This window comes from Elephantulus edwardii, unplaced genomic scaffold (assembly GCF_000299155.1).
Source record: "Elephantulus edwardii isolate Elephantulus edwardi_28Jun2011 unplaced genomic scaffold, EleEdw1.0 scaffold00009, whole genome shotgun sequence".
Classification (NCBI taxonomy): domain Eukaryota; kingdom Metazoa; phylum Chordata; class Mammalia; order Macroscelidea; family Macroscelididae; genus Elephantulus; species Elephantulus edwardii.
The window spans coordinates 8,940,904-8,962,307 of record NW_006399759.1 but is presented as its reverse complement, the minus strand read 5'-3'; the positions used below and the strand labels follow the sequence as shown (position 1 = coordinate 8,962,307).

The window sequence follows — 21,404 nt, the reverse complement described above, 5'->3', positions numbered from 1 at the left end:
CTGCCATCGCTGGGCCAGCCTGGCCCAGCCAGTGCACAGTACGCGCTCTATCAGCACCAGGATCTAGGGCTGGGCATGTGTTTGTTACCGCTTGAGCCAGGGCAGTTACTATGGGTAGATAATAATAGCAATCGTAATCCCTCATAATTGGACCAGACTTTGCTGTCTGCAGGGCACTTCCATGTCCATGACCTCATCTGACTTCCACAAGCACCCTGTAAAACAGGCACAGCTAGAGTTACTAGCCCCATTTTCCAGCTGAGCGAACCTGAGGCCAGATGGCCTAAAGTCACATCTCCAGTGAGTGGGACCTGAGGCTGCTGACTCCTTTTCCAATACTCTTCCTGCCTCATTCCACAGGTGGGGGCCAGGGACTCTGTGGCCCAGGGCAGCACAGGACGCAGCATACAGTCCCATATTAGCAATGGTTTGGGGACAGCTCCCCAAACCTTTCCACCTTCGGAGACAGGCTGGACTCTGACCATAAGTGCCTAGACATGGAACTTTATCAGCATCACTCAGAACCGTGACGATTCCTGAAGCCTGGTCCAGAGGGAAGAGATGACCCACGGCCACAGCTGCCACAGAAGAGCACCTGTAACCGTGGGGTCTGCAGGCTGGAGAGGCCCAGAAGTTATGGAACAACCTGCATCTACTCTTTTTCTGTGAGATCAGAAACGATGAGACGGAGCTGGGGGCCCCAGGAGCTCGGACCGGCAGGATCACAGCATGTACTTTCTCTCTTGCCTGCAATGTGTATCTGTGTGGCCAGGTGGCTCTCTGCTGGGTTCCAGGCTGGGCTTCACATGCACACTTGAACGTGCACATGCGTGTCCCCACCAGGTTAATACCAGGTGGGACAGTACAAAGGCTCTCATCTGGACACACCACTGACCAGCTGGTGGCACTTCTGCTCTGGACTCAGGCTTCCTCAGCTGTAAACTAATCATACCTTCTTGTCCCCTTTGTTTGGCAGACTGTCCTCAAGGACTGAATGGAACAATGAGTAGACACTATTTAGAGACAGAAGCCTGCTCTCAGGATGAGTAAGCCAGGAAGGAGCCAAGCACGCTTACACAGAGCGGGTAGAGAAGAGGGCTCAGTGCTCCAGAGTGGTCAGCAGAGCTCCTGGTCTTCAGGGGAAGTGACTGGGTGGGACAAGCCCCAGGAGCTGCTCAGGAACCCCATGCCTGGCACCTAGGTTTCCACTCTTGTTCCAAAAGGACAACTCATTGCCCTCATAAACTTGCCCTGCTCCTCCTCCTCCTCCTCCCAGATGACCCCCTCCCCCAAGCATTACTACCCCCAGCCCTGCTCAGGGAGAGAGTCAGAAGAACAAAGAGATGACGTGACATGCCAGGAAGACCTGTGGTCAGAACAGCTTCCCAGGAAGGGTGGCAATGGCTTTTATCATTCTCTTTGGCAGAGGAGGAAATTTTTGATAGGTGGACCCAGCTTATAACCCCCCAGACAGCCTTTCAGGACTCAGTAGGGCTTCTCATCAGTCTTGGAATTCTCTAACTGACTTAGGTTTACCCCTCTCCTTCCCCCCCGGAGCTGGGCAGGAGGGTACAGAGGCCAACTCCGACTGGGCTCCTCAGAACAAAGCTGCCAGCTTGCTGGCCAGAAGCTAAATCAGGATCCCTCAGTGACACAGGCTTGAAGTCTGGAGGTGGGCGTGAGAGGAGGTGGGAAATCCCCATCTCCGAGAGAGAGGCACCGATGATGTAGTATTACCGGGCAGAGCACAGGCAGGGGGCCGGGTGCCCGTGTGAAGCCCTTCCACCCCCACCCCCACAACCCGCACCTGAAGCTTGGCTTGCCTTTGGTACCCAGAGGCTAATGAACACCCCGGAAAAACAGAGAGGTAAAGTGACCCACCTGAGGACCCACAGCCAGTAAAAGCCACTACCCAGAAAGGACGCCAGGTTTGAGATTCTGTGAAACCAGCACCTCACAACCCACAGACTCCAGGTTTGAGCTTCTGTGGTGAAAAGCCTGGGTTCTGGAGCCAGACGTCCCAGGTTCACTATCCTACCTCACCACCAGTATTCACCTCTCCCAGCCCACGTCTCCTCATCCTCAGAACAGAGGTGTTCTCAGCACTGCCTGGCTGGGTATTGAGAAGACTGAGGATGCTGTCCAGTGCTCACCTGGGCCACGTGCACACACCTGAGCTATTAGGATTTGCGGGGGGTGGGGACAGCAGGTAGGGTCAGGGCAAGTTCCTTCCCTTCTCTGAGTGCCCAGAAGAGTCTGCTCACCTTGCGGTCCTCCTCCCGCTCCAGGGCGGAGCTGCTGGTGTCCCCGGGGCCGCTGGAGGGCATCGCGGGCAGCTGGGCGGTGGGAGGCAGGCTGGGGCTGCGCGGGGCTGGGGGGCTGCTTGCCTTTGGGGAAGGAATTATCGTGGTTTTGTATATCAAGAGTCAACACTTAAACATAGGTGCTGGTGCTGAGGCCGCGGGTGAAACACTGCCTCCGTCTGCCTGTGGGTTTGGGCTTCTGATGGCTCCACCTGTGGGGAGAAGAGAAGAGATGTCAGCGTGGCAGGGATCCCCAGTCACAGGCCCCATTAGGTCCGCGGCCCACTCTGATTTAGGCCTGTGAAGCCTTGTTCCAGTGGCCCCACGCTGCTTCCCAGCCTCACCGCCGAGCTTGGGCTAGCCCGGCACCGCAGAGAAAGGGGAAACCGAGGCAGACAGCTGGCACAGTGTCACAGGTCTCCCCAGGGCCCCTCGGCAGTCTCCTGCCTCCCTCGATGACAGGAAGAGTGTCCCCGGCCTCCCCCTTGCAGTGGCGCGGTGGGCACGGCTTCTGTGACTTCCAGCTGCCTCCCGGGCCTCCTCCCGCCTCTTCATGTCTGTTCTCTTCCTTTGAAAGCTTCCTGCACCTTCCCTCCCACCCCATCCGCCCCCTGGGAAATCCCAGCCACCCCCAGAGGTCCCCAGCTCAGCGACATTTTCCTTCTCATCTGTCCTCACCCCACCCCACCCCACCCCCACATGCCCCACACCCCCACCACGTGGAGGAAGTGAGCAGCAGTCACAGGATGTAGTGAAATGAATGTCACTTCACTTCAGGACCCACTCTGAGCCTGCAGGAAGCTGAGACATGAACTCAGGCTGCAGCCCGCCTGAAGGCCCATGCTCTCAGATGGACGCCCCGGATGGGAGAGGACTCCCTGGATGAGAGAGGCCACGGCCAAGCCTGGGAGGCCACGCTCCCACCAGGGGCCAGTCCCTTTTGTTTTGGGGAACTAGTGGGCCTGAGAGGGCTCTCAAAACCCACATGTCTGGATGTAGAGCACTTTTCCTCCTCCCTGACCCAGGTATGGGCCTTAAGCCAGTGGAGTAACAAAACCGACGCTGTAGGCCACAGCTGGGAGTGGCGGTGTTGAACCCCTTCCACTGAGAGGGACACGGAGTTCCAATGCCCATTCCACCCCTACCAGGAGGCACAGACAGCCAAGCCCCTGCCTCAGAGGGTCAGACCCCAGAGGGTATTGGCAGAAGGACCGGGAGGGAGGCTGGATCTGGGCCCACACACACCCTTCCCTTTCCAGTTCTCAGTTGGGCTCCACCCTCCTAGGGCTCCCTCTCCCACCCGTCCACTTCAGCCAGGGCTCCCTGGAAAACCAGGAGCTGAAACAGTACAGACTCAGATCCTCCTCAGGCTCACTGCCTGCAAGGGGGTTCCAGCCATGGCGCTCTCCCTGGAAAGGGGATAGGAGGAGGTTCTCTTAGAGCCAGGCCAGCAGTGACTGTCATTAATAGACAAGTAGAAAGGGCTACACACCCCAGGTAAGTTCTCAGGACCCAAGGAGTAAAGCATCTCATTTCTGTACCTCTAAGCTGAGCACAGGGAGCTCTGCTGGCTTAGAGGGAAAAAAGCTGTGCTGACAACCCAAAGGCATGAGGTTTGAATCCACAAGCGTCTCTGCGGGAGAGAGATGGGCAATTTCCTCCCATGTGATTTATTGCTTCTGAAAACGCACGGGAGGCCAGTTATGGGTCAGTTCCAAGTCAACAGCACAGTGTGTGCTCCCGGCCCAAACACGCCAGCAAGTGTACTGAGTGGATGGCAACAGTGAGAGGACAGCGCTGTGCGGCCCGCAGGCTTCACCTGCCACTTCAGCCACTACTTCTACTCCTACTGTACAGTTGAATCTGTGCCTCAAAAAGAGTAAGACTTGTCCATGGTCCAGTGTCAAAGCAGAGGTTTGAACGCAGACCTCTGTCTCAAAAGCTCTGAGAGATTCTCCATGACGCTTTGCCCCCCACCTCACACCGCCCCACCGAAACCACTCTGGACAGCTTGGGCATGGTCCCACCCGAAGTCCATGCGGCAAGGGCAGCTCTCCATGTCATCAGCAATGACACTGAAGACTGCACTGCTCTCAAGAAGCATACACCCTGGTTAGAAGTCCCAGCAGCTTCCTCTAGTATATCCAGAGCCTCCTCAAACCTAGTCGTTAGTCACCACGGACTCCCCCATGTGTGTCAGACCAGAACTGTGCCCCACTGGGTTTACAATGGCTGACTTGTCATAAGTAGATTGCCAGGTCTTTCTCTCAAGGAACCTTGGGGAAGACTAACACCACCAGTGTTCTAATAGTGTATGAATAGTTTTTACCACAGATTCCCAAACACTACAGATCACCCCCAAATCAGAACCTCCAGGAGACAAGACAGATGGAGTCTAACTAGAAAGAATGCTGAGCCTGGAGCCAGCAGATGGGAGTTCTAGTCCTGACCCGGGCTTGTCTGACCCTCAACTTCCTCCTCAGCAAAATGGGACAAATGGACTAACTGGAACTAGGCATAGAGCTACAAAACGTCTTCTGGCTCTGAGGGACCAATAAGCACTGAAAAGTCACATGGGGGAGGCCCACTCAAATGCCCCAAAGGCTGACTGGAAGCGGGGGAACAGCAGAGCTTCCACCTGGGCCAGGACACCTCAGGAGCTGTGGAGTGGAGACCCAGGCACACAGGGCCAAAGAGACAGAAAACCCTTTACCACATGTTTGTCTGAACTCTGCCCTGAAGCCTAGAAATACCCTGAGGACAGCAGTGGGGCAGGGGGGGGGGGAGGCTTTCAGAGAACCTCTGGCTCACAGCAGGAGAGGAAGGAAGCAACGGGGGACAGCAGCATGTCACAGGGCGCTCACTGGGGGCGAGGGCAAACACCCAGGAAAGAATAGGAAATGCTCTTTCCTCCCTCTCTTCCTCCACCCAAGACCCTGACATCTGAGCTACATAAACTGTCCTCATAGACAAGACAGCTGGCCCAGGTCAGCCACTAGGTCCCTGTGGGTCACTCAGTGGACAAGCACCTACAATGAATGTCCCTCAGAATCCTTCAGCATCAGCTAGAAGCTCCCAGTTCACGCCGCAAAGGCCATAGTCTCAAATGGGCTCAATCTGGTGGCCCCAAACTTTGATATGGGGTTTTCTATTTGCCCTTACAAGAGTCACCCACCTTTGGTAACTTTGCCAAAGGGAGTGACCTGTTTCTGGGCTCACAGTCCCTCCACACGCTCCTCCTTGCTGCTCCCCGCACCTAAACCTCTCCTCAGACAGGCTGAGGGCTGCACCACAAACCCTCCCCACCACCAAGAACCCTACCACCGTGACAAGCAGTTTTACTTTCTTCTTTACACTTTTAATTTCCACCACGTCTGTGACTTGTGCTCATAATCAATAACTTTTGAAAAAAATTTTTTGTTTGTTTTTTCTTTAGCGCCTCCTGCCCCCTCCCCTTCCCTCTTTGTATATCCATACATATCTCATTGGTTACCCTTCTGTTTGAAGACTCGCATCATGAAAGTGTCTTGCTAATATTATAACTGGGATAGTTTCAGTCATCACTACTTCAGTGACAATCTTGGTACGGGTAACAAATCGGGAAGTTGAATAAGTGGGGCATATTAAGTCAACAGCAATGGGGTTTGGTAGCCCCACTTAAAACTCTTGGAAAGATAGATATAGAGATAGAGAATATAGATAGATATAGATATAGATATAGATATCGATATAGATATCGATATAGATATACAAGACATCAAGTCACACGATTGGGTTGAAAAGGAGAGGAGACAACAAAGACAAAATTTTGGCATCTGGAAACCATCATGGGTTGAATCGTGTCCCCTCAAATACGTGTCGGCTTGGCTGGGTCAAGAGTCTTGGTGGTTTGGAAGTTATGTCTTGTTGTAATCTGTGATGAACCAATTGGTTGTAGAAATTGGAGTAGGATGTCACACCCTTCCTCACATCACAGGCCTGATCCCACATGGGGGGAACTTCCTAGAGGTGCAGTCTGCAATGCCTTTTATCTCACAAGAGATAAAAGAATAGAGAATTGAGCAGAGAAGATGGATTAACTACCACCAAGAAAGAAGAGCCAGAAGTGGCTCAAGACATTCAGATTCAAGGTTCCTTTGCTGAGAACCTCCTAGGCCCAGGGAAAGACTAATAGCAAGACACATGGATATTTCAAAGGAACCCCAGGCCCACAGGTGTTGAAAGGAAACAAGACCTTTTCCACAGAGCCTTTTTCTAGAACTGATGCTCTGAATTCAGACTTCCAGCCTCTGAGGAGAGAATAAATTCCTATTGGGTAGGGCCATCTACTTTTGGTACTGCTGTCAGAGCAGTACCAGAGACTCTCAATAAGCTGGATTGACACAGGGACCGCAGCAATGGGTCTGAGCACAGTGAAGACTGTAAAGATGGCAGGGTCAGGCAGGGGTTCCTTCTGCAGCACACAAGGTCACCAAGCATCAGCGCTGACTCCACAGCATTAACAACAATGAGAGGATGATATGAGGACTGAGACGTAGGCCACAATGGAGAAGCTGGCTTAGAACATAGAGACTTTACCAGACATATGACATAACTATAGTAAGTACTCCTGGACTAGGGGTGAAGAGGATGTGAGTGGATAACCAAGAGGGCTGGAGGAAAGGAGCAGAGTCCCGAGAGCTGTGGGAAGGTTTACTCTCCAAGGAGCAAGCGGGAGCCTTTTTACAAAGCTGGTGGCTGCAACAGTTGAGAACAAAGTTGACACATCTAAACAAAGAGATTACAGGTACGTTAAGGGCTGACGCTCAGTCCCCCAGGCTTGTTCCCATGGTGCTCCTAGAACACTATTTTACTCATTTTCCTGGGAAGACTTAGCAGCCCAAGAGGAAAGGCCTAAGGATACCAATACTGACATCAGTATCAAAGTGGCATTAAAAATGGCTTCAGGTCGACCAGTGTGAATCTGACAGTGGACACGTCCCTTCGTTATCATGCTCAGGGCTTCTAAGCAGCTTTTTAATCCCTGTTCTTAATCCTGAGCAGATCACCAAAAGCTACCAGGCATGTGAGGGAAAGCCTCTAAAGGGAAAATGAGAAAGCGGAACAAATAAACAAGAACACCAATGTGGAGAAAACAGACTTTCTGCACTGAAGATACCTCATCTATGGGATAGGAATGGGATGCCATTAAAAATGGGCATTCAGAGAACAAAGCTTGAGAAAGAAATATTATGTCAGTTAAAAAACCAAACAAAAAAAAAAACCCAACCAAAAAACCCCCTCTGACTTAATAAAAGGGATCAATTGAGAGAAGATACAATGAAAAACAGAAGAGGAATGAAGAGATTGAGAAAGGTCCATAAAATGCCACTCCTGAATGAATAAATGGAAGCACAAAAGAAAAATCAGGAGAGAAAATACATCAATGAAATAATTAAGGAGAATTTGACAGAACAGAGTTGCCGACTGAAAAATCCCACTGCATACCCAAAGCAGCGGATGAAAACAGATCCACACCGAAACACACCATTGTAAAACATAGAACATGGAGACAAAGAGAAGACCCACAGAACTGCAAAGAAGACTGTTGCATAAAGGATTCATAATCAGAATGGCTTCAGGACTATCAATGTCAGTAGTGAAAGCAAGAAAACACAGGACTACTGCCTTCAAAACTATGAAGGAAATGTCTCTTCCTGTCAGACTCCCTGCCCAGTCCAATTATCACCTAGGTGTGACAGCAGAAGGAAGCCGTTTTCAGATGGATGAGGCCGCAAGCTTTTTTCTTAGGAAGCCCCAGGAAAGGGTCTTTTAGGACACAGGGTCCAGCAGTGGAGAGAAGGGGGTGGAAACTCTAGGATGATGGGGGAAAGAGGCCATGTGATGACGATTTGACCCCAGCCACACACAGAGGGAGCCAGTTCAGATGCCACTAATGTGACTCCAGACGCGGGAGCTCCGAGTGCTGTCACTGCTGAGCCCACTGCTCCTGAGGCATCTTTTTAACCTGACTAAGCGACAGGTGAGTTCATCTTACTTGGGTCCACAATCAATACACTTGGTACCAGTAGCCAGATGAGGAGCGGTATCTCACTGGAAAAGTCTGAAGTCAGAGACCTCTCCAAATTATTGAGGAGCAATCATGTTAGTTTGAGGACTAAGGTGCGCCTGATTCAGGCCATGGTCTTTTCAGTCACTTGCTATGCATGTGAGAGCTGGAAAACGAATAAAAATTGTAGAAGAATAGATGCCTTTGAACTGTGTGGTTTTGGAGAAGAGCACTGAATATTCCGTAGACTGCCAAAAGAATTAACAGATATGTCTTGGACAGGTCTTGGAGAAGGTGCAGCCAGAGTGCTCCTTGGAGGCAAAATTTCATCTCACATACTTTAGGCATGTTGCCAGGTGAAGTAATTTCTTGGGAGAGGGACATCATGCTTGGAAAGGTGGAGAGACAGTGGGAGAGAGGAAGACCCTCAACCAGGTGGACTGACATAGTGGCTTCAGCAACGGGCTTGACTGTGTCAGAGATTGTGAGACTGGCACAGGATGGCACAGGGTTCAGATCTGTTGTTCACAGGGTCACAATGAGTCATACTTGACTTAACGCAACTAACAACTACAAACAACAGATACTGCTCATTGTTTGAACTCTTGCTATGTGAACCCAGGAAGTGAGTGGATCTGGATACTGAGGGGTCTGGAGATTGAGGGACAGCTGTCTGAGAAGATGTGCTCCAAACAGGAAGGCAAAACCAAGGAAGAAGACATGGGTTCTAGAAAATGGGGACTTCTAAAAGAAAGCAGGCAAAGAAGCTCCAAGAATGACCACAACTGGAAATCACAGAACTTTAACAACCTGCTTAGGGAACAACCCACCCACAGAGAAAGAGCGGATGATCAAAACACGGAAACGCAACACTGATTAGTTTAACTGACCACCCTTATGGAAAACTCTACTGAAGGCTTTTAGAAAGTATGTTAGCAATTAACAACAGGTACAAAGAAAGAAAGGCAGATGAGAAAGGTAATGATTAACCTCATGCAAAACAGGAAGAAAAGAAAGGGTTTCAGTACACACAAGTTTCTGTGGTTGAAGAATAATGATATTGGACCCCATAATGTAAGCACTGTGTGTTTGCTTAACAAATATCTGTGTGTTATGTATGCATATGTATATATAGTGTGTGTACGTGTGCACGTGTGAGCGCATATGCATGCTGTGTGGATTTTTTATTGCTCATGTCACAAATTACTTTGTGCTTTAAAACAGCACACATTTGTGTTGTTAGTTCTAGAGTTCAGATGTCCATATAATGGTTCTCATTGGCTGAAATAAGGTAATGGCAGGGCAATGCTCATTTGTGGAATTTCGAGGGGGAAGAATTCGTCTTTTTTGCCTTTTCCAAATTCCAGAAGCTGTCTGGCCGCTGTCTTCTTCTCACCTCACATCACCCTGACTGTATTTTCACGTTACATCCCCTTCTAACTCTCCTGCCTCCCTCTTTCACTTATAAGGACCCTTGTGATTACACTGGCCCATCAGATAATCCAGGATAATCTTTCCATCTCAAGATCTCTAACTTAACCACATCCTTTTACCATGTTAGGTAGTAGTCACAGGGTCTGGAGACTCAGGCATGGGTATCTTTCAGGGGCCATTTCTTGCCTGCCAACAAACTAGTTAGGAGGGGCATGTGTATGTTACTGCCATCAAGTCAGAGCTGACCCTCCAGCAAGGTTTTCAGAGGCTATAAATCACACAGGAAGTGACTGCTCATCTTTCTCCTGGGAACTGGCTGGTGGATGCGAACCGGTCAACTTTGGGTTGTCAGTGTAACTCCCTACTCTTGAGGGAGGGCTGGGAAACAGAAGCGTTGACCATGTAAGAGAACTTAATTCTCACCTACAAAATTGAGAATCACTGGGGAATTGTCAAAAATTGGCAGTTAAAAACCATGGTCATTACTCAGAAAGACGGAGATGTAGAATTTCTAGCAGAAGCAAGCTAAAAGAATTGAAAGTAATTGTCTCTGATATGAGGGAGGGGTTAGGAGTATGTAAGGAACAACTGCATTTTGTTAAGAAGCATCTTGGAACTCTCTGACTCCATAAATTATATGCATGGGCTATTTGTAGAAAATAAAAATTAATTTTTTAAAGACAGAGCGGGGATGGGCATACATTCCAATTGGCTGTCTTTGGCTACCATTACCCCCTCCACAAAGCGGGTGTTGTACTATAGTTCCATGGTTCTTCCACCTCTGTCAGTCTATGAAGCCATCACATCCCACAGAATAACCATTATCAGCTCTTCACGCCCACACAGGGTTCCATCACCAGCTATAAAAGTGGCACTGCCCTCCCCCGCCCCACCCAAAATGTTTAATTCTCCAAACACATCATTTCCACCAAATCTAGTCCATGTGCCACTTGGTGCGCCTTCTTTGCATTCCTCCCAAACTGCCGCTGCGTGTGTCATCACTGCCTACGTTCCTGAGCACAACCCAGCTCCCTCATTAACCCCACGTCAGGCCGGAACACCCACCACGCGACCATCCACGCAAGCCTTGAGGCGGCCTCTGCCACGTCAGCTCCCACCAGCACCACCACGCTGTCCTCAACACACGCTGTCCTCAACACCATTGCCACCTCCTCACAGCTCCACCTGTCAGCACAGCCCCAGCAGGCCAGCCCCTGGACTCCTCCGCATCCTTGCTCCATCCAGTACCATACCAGATTGCTAACCCACGGGCCCACCTCAACGAGGGGGCCACATACAACTCTCCTCCTCCAAACCCAAAGCCGCAAGTGCCCACAATTCTTGAGTTCGTGCTCCACCAGAAACACTCCCAATGTCGTCACTATTGCCTCTTCCTCTCTACCTCAACTCCTGTAGCTGAATTGCTGGAAAGTATCTGGCCACCTCTGTGGCAAGTCCTTCCTCCCTCTCTCTGAAGCCTACTTTCTTATAGTAGACTTCAGTTGCTTCACTCTTTCTAGTTACCCTGTCCCCACATTTCCACTGGGGAACACTCCTCATGGGGTTTTGGTTGTGGCTTAGGTGACCCTACTGTTCACCCCAGGCAGAGTGAGCAGTGAGAACGTGACCGGGCAAGGCCAATCAGAGGCCTTCCTGGAACGTCTGCCCATGTTCTGGAAAGACATGAAACCAGAAGGATGTGAGTCAGGAGCTGCTGGCTGTTGTCCCCACCACCTCAGGAGACTGCCTGGGAATAAAGAACTAGGAGGTAAAAACATGGACCAAGCATTGGAGTAATGGCCTGGGTCCCTGGAAGGGCCTTTACCTGAGGCAACCGCATTCCTAAACTTCTGTGGATGTCTTTCACTACTGTGGAGTGAGTAGAGATTGTGTTCCTCCTGCCAACACAATCCTGACTCCGTAAACTGATATCCACCCCAGGGCATGAGGAAGGAGCCCAGCACAGGGCTAAGTGCAGGGTCGCAGGAGGCAGACAGCACTTGTTATTTCTCAGCTGTGTGATCCGAGGTGAAACCCTGCCTCGGTTTTTCTCATCTATAAAATGGAGACAATCGGGCACTCACCTGAAGGGCTGCTGTGAGGATTAACATCAAATGCCTTAAAGAGGCCTGCCCGAGCGTGTGGCACTGAGAAAGCACTCAGTAAATCTTAACCATTATTAGTCCTTGACTAATCCAGCCCACAGTTTTCCTCTCCTTTCTGCAAATCCCTGGAGAGCTCGTAAATGGACAACATGCACACGGTAACCTATAATGTTTATGTGTCGGGCCCTGTGAACAGAGCTTTACAGTCCTGCTGTTAATCTCTTTACCCTCACACCTCACACCACCATTTGAAGTGCTTTTATGCCCATTTTCCAGATGAGGAAAAAATGAGGTATAATAAACAAGGCTAATAAAATTGCCCAAGATCACACAGTAAGCACGCTACAGGAGTCCTGGTGGCCTAATGGTAGGGAGCTGCACTGTCAACCCAAAGGCACACAGTTCTAATCCAAAAGCTGCTTCACTGAAGAAAGATGGGTAATCTCTTTCTGTGTGATTTACAGCCTCTGAAATCCCATTATAGGGTCACTATGAGTTGCTTCCAACTTGCCAGCACATAACAACAGCAACACTATTTTTTTTGCTCATTTTCCATATAAAAAAAAATGAAACACAATAAATGAGGCCAATAAAACTTCCTGAGATCATACAGTTATTAAGTAAATTCAAAATACAAATCCAGGATCATCTTAGCCCAAGCTCACATTTTCCCACTCCATTCTGATTTCAAGATTAGCACACAACCGTTTCAGATAGATGGATTTTGGGTATGGATTGATCAGAAAATGGTTTTCTTTCTTTTTTGTTTTTAGTAAAATTTTTATTTTACACTGGTTTACTTACAAAGTTTTACCCTTTGTTTTTCCACTGAATCTTTCCCATTTCCTCTGCCCACCCCTCCCTCCACCCATCAAATTGTGTGACCCTATGTTTATGCCCCCCCGCCCATCCTCACCTCTCTGATCCCACCCTTCCTCTCTTAGATCCGCATACACATTTTCCTAGTTATCTATTTCTACAATAATGGTCTTATACAGTATTTGTCCTTATAGGACTGAGTTAGTTCACTCTGCATAATGCTCTCCAGTCCCTCCCAAGTTAGGCAGTAATTTCTTTTTTCAGGGCCCCTCAGATCCCCAGGTGTCAAAGGTCCTGGAGAGCACTGTGTCCCTGGGGGTAATTGGAGCCCAGTGCTTGACATCACGGGGGAGGTAGTAATTTTTAAAATCATTGTTCCTCTGTGCTGCATGGTACTCCATCATGTGAATGTACCACAATTTCTTAATCCATTCAATGGTAGTTGGACATTTGAAAATTATTTTCTGAAAGTCTCCCTTTCCTGTTAGGCCTGTCTGCAGTAGGATGAGCTCTAGTGGCATTATCTGTAGGGCGCTGTGTTTATAATCCAAAGGTGCAGCCCGCTGGTGGTTCGAATCCACCAGGAGGGAGAAAGATGAACAATCTTCTCCCAGGTGATTCACAGTTTGGGAAGCTCAATGTAGGGTCAGCTACGAGTTGGTTCTGACTCAACAGTAATGAGAGCAGAAGGGACAGTGGGGAGGGGAACTCAATCTTTCAATCACAACAGTCAGGGGCTAACATAAAGGCTGGTGGTTTGAACCCACCAAGCACCTCCACAGAAGAAAGGCCTGGCAAAATGCTTCGATGAAGATTACAGCCAAGAAAACTGTATGAAGAAATTCTATAACACATGGGGCCACCATGGACTGGGGGGATGAACGGACAGAAACTAACACCAAATACAGCTCATAATCTTGCCCAACAAAGGAATCAGATGTTCATTTATTCATTCAATTATTGAGCAACTACTGAGTCAGGAAATAAGGAGACACCAGGAAAGTCTGCAGTCAAGGACCTCTCCAAATTACTGAGGAGTAATGATGTCAGTTTGAGGACTAAGGAGCATCTGATTCAGGCACAGTTTTTCTGATTATTTGCTATGCATCTGACAGCTGGACAATGAATAAGGATGACAGAAGAATTATTGATGCCTTTGAGCTGTGATGTTGGAGAAGAGCACTGAACATGGATGTCGAAAACAACAAACAGATATGTCTTGGAGAGGATGCAGCCAGAGAGCAAGAATGATGAAGCTTTGCCTCACATACTTCGGGCATGTTACCAGGAGGGGTTATTCCTTGGAGAAAGATATGATGCTGGGAAGGGTGGAGGGTCAGTGAAGGAAAGGAAGACCCTCAGCCTGGCAGAATGACACAGTGACTGCTGCAATGGGCTCTTGTCTGTCAGGAAGTGTGAGGATGGTGCAGGATAGAACAGGGTTCAGATCATCTGTCCATAGGAGCTCTCTGAATTGTATTTGACTCACCAGCATCTAACAACAACACTGAGCACCTACCTGATGCTAGGACTATGTGGAGGGCTATGCAGTGTCCCATTTAATACTCATAAACAATCCTAGGAAGCATATATTACTGTTATTCCCACTTCGTAGAAGAAGAAACAGCTTGCAGGGATTTCCTACTTCTGCAAAGTAGCCCAGGTACAGAGTCCCGGGGCAAGATTACACCTCTAGGTATGCCTCACTCCAGAGTCTGCAAACATGGATCAGCGCTGAAAATTCTCCCCACCTCACCCCCAGAGCCCATTCAGGATCTGTCATCTATGTTCCCAAAGTGAAGAACAACCCACAGGTATCAACCTCAAGGCCAAATTTCCCATGAGTCCTCTGGGCTATAGAAGTCAGGAGAGCATCCTGGGAGTGGTGGTAAGCTCTGGTCCTACAGAAAACAGAGTGCCTTCCAGAAGTGATGTCTTCACCCCTGGCTACTGCCATGGGTCACTAGACTGGGGCTGGATGAGGACAAGCAGGGAGGGAGCGAGCCGATGCCCCTTTCTGACGACTCCTCTCACAGCAGGAGTGAGAAGCCCATCATCACATCGTTCTGAATCTCAGCCACAACATTCTTGCCCAGACCACCAGCTGCCCACAGGATAGCAAGAGCCCCTGGAGACAGTCCTGTTCCCCATCTCAAGATTGATCTGCCTGGCTCCAGAGCCATACGAAGATGACTGTGATCGACGCTCAGGGCCATGGCTCTGTCAGCCCCAGCACCACCGGCAGAGCATTTACGATCACTCCAAACCTGCCGCCCTCTTGGCTGGTGTGGCAGCCGCCTTGGCAGAGAGGAGCCTCGTGGAGGCTCATACTAATGACTACCAAGCTGGACCCTGCCCCGTCCTGTGCCATCCTCATCATCTCCGACACACCAGAGCTCACTGCTGAAGTCACTGTCAGTCCATCTCGTTGGGGTCCTCCTCTCCTTCACTGACCCTCCGTCTTTCCAAGCATTGATCTCCCTTTCCAAGGAACAGTCTCACCAAACTACACATCCAAAGTATGAAAGATGAAGCTTTGCCATCTTTGCCTCTGAGGAGTACTCTGGCTGCACTTTATGGAAGACGTGTCTGTCTGCTCTTTAGTCCGTCTATGGGATACTCAGTACTCTTCTCCACGACTCAAAAGCATCAGTTCTGTTCACAGGACCGCTACGGGTCACCTAAAAACAACAGTGGCTACTGTGGCAGCCTCCAAAGCAGAGGCAAAGTATGGTTCATACCCAAATTACAGGAGAGTCCTCACGTCCGGAACCTCTGACTTAGACATGAGCAAGCAGTACTTGCCCTTTGATTTTACGGTAATCTGTCCTCATTTTGAAATGACTGAATCTTTATCTTCAACACATTCCTCACAGTCGTGACTGGCTGTATGGGCTATCTGTCAATTGTTGGAAAGGCTTCAAACCCTTTCCACATGGAAAACTCACTCTCAACCTTTGCCATCAAGCCGGAACCACTTCACAGCTGACCCTCTTCTGGGTTTCTAGAGGCTGTAAATCGCCTGGGAAGAGACTGTCCATCTTTCTCTGGCAGAGGTGCTCATGGGTTAGAACGACTGGAGAGGCTTGGTCTTTGAACTCGAAGCACTCAAAGGGCGGTGGGTGGACCAGCAGGACGCCCCTCTTGAACTCAACGCTATCTAAGAATCAACGCACCTGTTCTTACTCACCTATACAGTCTTTTCTTTCTTTTTTTTTTAAAGGAATGGATCTCCTTTGCATGTAGATATTGTCTATAGATGTTCCTAAGGAGATGAAGTTATTAACAGAAGCCAACATGAACCAATAAAAACATGCTTAAAGAAGTAGCAGACTCCAAGTATTGCAGGACAAGTGGGGCTCTCCAAGGAGTCAGGAACACAGGGTCACGAGGCCGCAGCCAGGTGAGAATGGGCCACACGGTTCCTCCAGGGGCTGCTGCCCTTGGCGGCCATGAGCGTAGGCCTGATTCTGTCCTCCCCATTGGCTCATGGGCGCCATCCGTGTGTTTCTGTATTCTGCCAGCCCTCTGTACAGAACAGTCCACACCAGCCACCACAAGGGCCTTCACTTAGCCCCTGCATATGGCCCCTGGGCTCCTTCAGACCACTGAAACCTCTAAAGACTCTGAAGATCTTAACCCAAAGGGAAAATGCTTCCACCAAGGAATGCAATAGTGTTTACGATACTGAGATGAACAGATAAGGGAGAAGTTATTCTACTGGTGAGGGTGAGGAAGCCTGGCTACTGAAGAAAAGCAGAGCTGCTGCTACACTCAAGGGAGAAGAGGCAATGTCTGAAACCAGAGCATCCTCTGAGGCACTTCACAGAACTTCTACGCCCAGTAGCAAAGGCAATAGAAAGCTGTAGCAGGACGAAAGAAGAAGCGGGGGGAGCGGGGGGGGGATGGATAGAGAAAGGAAGAGGCAAGACCCAGGTAAAAGAGGATTCAGAGCCTTATGGAAAGAAGGTTTGAGTCACTGTAGCAGGTGAAAAACTCTTGACGAGTAGGGGTTTTAAATGAGTGAAGGAAGAAATACAGAATGGGTAAAGGAAGAAGGAAGCCACAGAGAGCGGTATCAACTGTGGCCTTGTGACTAATGACAGAAATGAGAAGTGCAGTGGTTTTGCACATTTTCTACTTTTATTTTGGATGCAGAAAGAAAAAAAACACTGTTTTTCTCCTTCCCATTAGCTTATATATAAAGCTGTTGGAAGTTAACTGTATCCTTTACTCTATGGAATGGGACTATGGCTAAATTTGAGAAGTTATTAATATAGCTAGTGATTAATGCAATGATTATTACTCACTTCTGCTGAGTTGATTCTGACTCATAGAGACCCTTTCTTGGGCTAGAAATCTTCCCAGGAAGAGACTCCCACCACTCTCTCCAAAAGAAAGCCTGGTGGATTCGAACTGCCAACTTTTTATTTTGGCATCATATCACCTGGGCTCCTTACAAGGATTGCTAACTGGGACTCCTCATTTGAAGTAAAGGATGAGAACTCTTCCAGTTGTTTAAAAAAGCATAACGGCTTTTTAGGTTTTTTTGTAAGAAGTCCTTTTATTCTTATTTGTCTGAAATCACCCCATAATTAAATTCAGGTGATGTATTTTTTAAATTTTTCTACTAGTTTATTTACAAAATATGAATACATTGTTTTTAAGAACAAATTCTTTCAATTTTCCTCACCCCACTCCATCACATTGTACAACCCCATGATTAATCCCCCTACCTCTGCACATCCACATCCCTCCGCTTTCACCCTCTCCCACCCCTCTTGGATCCTTATACTAATTCTACAATAATGGTTTCATACAATATTTATCTTTCTGGGACTAAGTTAATTCACGCAACATAATGCTCTCCAGTCCCCCTCAACTTAGGTAATTATATAGAGAGGTTTTCTTGTTTGAGAGTTCAGATGTGAGTATTCATTGCTGTTAAGTCAATCCCAACTCAGAGTAACTGTATTGAATTTCTAAGCCTGTCAATATTTACAGAAGCAGACGACCTCGTTTTTCTCCCATGTAACAGCTGGTGGGTTCGAACTGCCGGCTTTAGGGTTAGCAGCTGAGCAGGTTAACCATGACGCCACCAATGTCCATACCCACACCAAACCCACTACCACTGACTCGGGGACCCTCTGTCCGGTTTCCAAGCCTGTAACTCTTTACAGGAGGAAGCTGATCCTCCTGATGCCATGCAGCAGCTGAGGGATTTGAATAGCTGAGTAGCAGCCCAACGCATAACCCACCACACCTCCAAGGCGCCTTCACATGTGTACATAAGGTTACAAATGGAAGCTGAGTTGCCAACGGGTGAGCTGTGCTAGTTATCACCAGATTCACCCTTCACTGCCTGCTCTGTGCTAACGGAGCCGAATCTTTTTCTTCTGCCGTCTGATGTGACACTAAGCTTTGAAAGGAGAGCATACTAGTGAGAATTGCAAGAAATAGCGCAGCAAAGTTTTCCTCCCTGGTTGGGGGTTTGGATGTGCTCTCTCGGAGGGCTCCTGCCTTTTGTACCACTCCTCCAGTCTCCAATGCCTGTGGATTGGGCAATTCCAGCATCTCTCTATTGCGGCCTGAGCTGCTTCCCGGGCATCCAGCTCCAACACTGAAGTGGCTTCTCCATGCCAGGTTCCTGCAGCATGGAAGTACCTACAGTGCCCTGCACCAGCAGCATGCACAGCCCCCAGCAACTGCTCCTGCAGCTCCCTAGCTCCTGTACTGTCCTCCCAATCCTGCCATGGCTCCTCCAGCAGCCTGCTGCTGCAGCACTGTAGCTCCTGCAGAGCGGATGCGTCCCCACCATCAAGCTCCTGCGGCACAGACCTGGCTTCAGCAAAGATAGCAGTTAGCAGCAGGCAGCAGCTTCACCCAGCACCAGCCCTGGGTGTCTAGGAGCAACATAACTCTAATTAGACACTTCCCTATGAATGACTTTCCCTGGCCAGAAAAAGGGCAGATTTCTTATAAGTTCTAGAACACACATTTCTAGCAAGTTCTCCCAATGCAGCATGTCAGCAATTTTGTGCCACGGTGGTGTTCTCTCCGTGAAAGTCCAGATCTCTGCTTTGGTTGGGGGACGTCCTCCTTGGGTTCCCTAGCTCAGATCTAAGGGTAGTGGCTCCTTCTTATCTTGGCAATTTCTATATTCTTTGGCATTCTGTTTATTTCTTAACAACCAATCCCTCATTACTCTAATTTCCTGGTGTAGTTAATTCTTTATATCACTTTCCTTGTTGAAAGCAGTCTATGGTTTGTCTGCTGAACAGACCCTCACTGATGAAGTCATCCTCCACCTCCCAGAGCCTGTTGCATCTTCATGGCCCTTGAGCTTTGTTCGGCATCCTTTCCAGCTAAGCGTCCCTGGTTCTAGTACTCCTCCAGCAATCATTTACTGGGTGCCGCTGCCAGGTCAGGCTTGCGTGAACAACCGAGTCCCTCCTTTTGGAAGCTCACACACAAGGGGGCTCTCCAGCAGTCTCTGTCCCCACCCCGTGACCTCCTTGGTAGTGTGTTCCTGGTCCTCACTCACTCCTCGGGCTCCTCTACCGTCTCCTGGACTGGTCAGCAGGCTTGCTCCCACTACTGCACAGTGGGCCCCCTGAGAGCCACGCTCTGCCTTCAGCTGTCCTCTAAATTCTCTTCCTCCGAGGATCTGGATTTAACACAGACCTCCTACCACTCGGACTCCATCTTTCATTTATTTTCTGAACATCCCACCCGATGACTTTCAGTCACCTCGAATCCTGCTCTTCCAGAGGCAGCTTCCTCATATTTGCCATGGAACAAGCTCCCTGTCCCACGTGGAAGCGGTACTGCCATCCACTCTGCTGCCTCACCCCAACCCTGGAGAACTCGAGCTCCTCCTGGCCCCTCCCCCAGGCCCTCGCTCCCTCAGCATCTGAGCCTCGGGCTCTACACCTCATCTCCAGGCCTGGGACCACCACGCGAGACCTTGGTGGTCATTTTGTGATGGTGTCTCGGTCTCCCAAACCCAGCCTCTCAGCCCTAGATCTTTTACACATTGTTTCCGCAATTAAAAAAAAATAATAATAATAATCAGCCATACTATGAAGCCACTCAACAACAATAACCTCAAATAAAAGTAAATTCTCTTTCCAAATAAAACTCAAACCTAAGAAGTCTGATGACAAAATCTCCAAATTGATTGTGGTGATGGTTGCACAACTCTGTGAATGCTCTCAAAACCACTGGCTTGCATGCCTTTGGCAGCTGAAGCACATGGCATGGGAGTGACAGTCACTGAAGCTGTTATTTAGAAGGCCTCTGATACGAGTGACTTTTATGCAGGATAGAAACCTCACTCCGATCTGGTTTGGCACTGATGTGGCCTCATTCCCACTTGTCGCAGCTGACCCCGAATCCAGGTCTAGGCATTGTTGCCATCTGATAGGCCCTCTGCCCACACGGCGTCTAAGGAATAGGTGACGCTAAGTCTAGAAGGAGAAACAGCCAACTAGCGAATGCTATCATCCCACAAGATAAAGAAAGTACAGTCAGCCCCACCATGGCCCATGGACACTTTCGTTAGAATTAGAGGATGCCCCTTGCTCCAATCACTTTACTACCATCTATGAGAAAACAGTCACCTAATAACGTGTGTGTCTGATGACTATGAACGTGCACTGTCTCCAATGGGAATCAGTGGAGGGTCACCATCCAAGTTAAGAGTGTCAGAGATAGTTCCTGCTAAATGCTGACATTTGAAGAGTGGGTAGAAATGAGTAAGTAAAAAGAGAAGTGGGGGTATCCTCATCCATCATCTCTCCTGCTTCTGGGGCCCACTCCCTCTTCTCCTCCAACTCCCACCCAGGGATCTTGGACCTGTCTCTGAGCTCTGGTAACTGTGTCACGTGTCCGACTGTGGGTTCTCCTGCTTCCCCCGACGTGTGGCTGGAGCACACCCGTGGCACCCCCACCCCCATCCCGGGGTGCCTACAGCACACAGTGCAGTGCCTCACCCTGTCCCAGCTATCTCTCTCCCTGTTCCGGGTGACCTTTGAGGCAGAGAGGACTGTGTGAAATCACTCCCAGGCAGCTGCAACATCCCCAGCACAGTGCTGCGGTGCCTAGAGTGACCCCCCACAACCCCCATTCTAGGGGTCACCAGGAAGAGTTCCCCAGGGAAGTGTGCCAGTCAGTGGAAGGGCCCTCTGCAGGGAGTGCCTAGGCTTCTGCCCTACCTTGTCCAGGCCGGGAGCTACAGCCCGTGGACACACTGTGTCCTCAGGTGCTCAAAGTGAAGGGGTCATGAGGGCCCTAGGTCAAGGTGTCAGTGACGTACCTCTAGGAGTGGAGGCCTCAGCATCCTGTGAGCATGCTGGCCCCAGACCACCCATGCTTCCTCCATCTGCACCTTGTCACCCCCACCTTGTCAGATCCAGGCCATCCAAGTGACACCAACGAACCAACAGCTGACCCTCCTGGGCCAGAACAGTGAGAGCTTCAGTGCTGAGGAGCAGGTCCTCTGCTTGTCAAAGCACAGCCCCCCTCACTGAGGACAGAAGAGTCTGATGCTATCACAACTGGCCACTGTCAGCCTCCTCCTCACCTCCTGCTCCAACCAAGGCAGAACCCCTGTAGAAGGGGGGTGAGGGACAAAGAATAGCCCCAAGTTTGCTGCAGCATATCCCTGAATCACTGGTCCCTGCTCTCTGCAGC

At 49.5% G+C, this 21,404-nt stretch overlaps 1 protein-coding gene across 1 annotated transcript in view; it reads right to left on the bottom strand.

The window, feature by feature from the left end:
- DNMT3A (DNA (cytosine-5-)-methyltransferase 3 alpha) overlaps nt 1-2,516 on the bottom strand; it is a 104,384-nt gene extending 101,868 nt beyond the window's left edge. Inside the window, exon 1 of the mRNA XM_006880619.1 lies at nt 2,265-2,516. Coding sequence (XP_006880681.1) covers nt 2,265-2,327 — 63 coding nt within the window. The 5' untranslated portion in view covers nt 2,328-2,516. The remainder of the gene's footprint in view (nt 1-2,264) is intronic.
- Between the last annotated feature and the right edge of the window lie 18,888 nt (nt 2,517-21,404).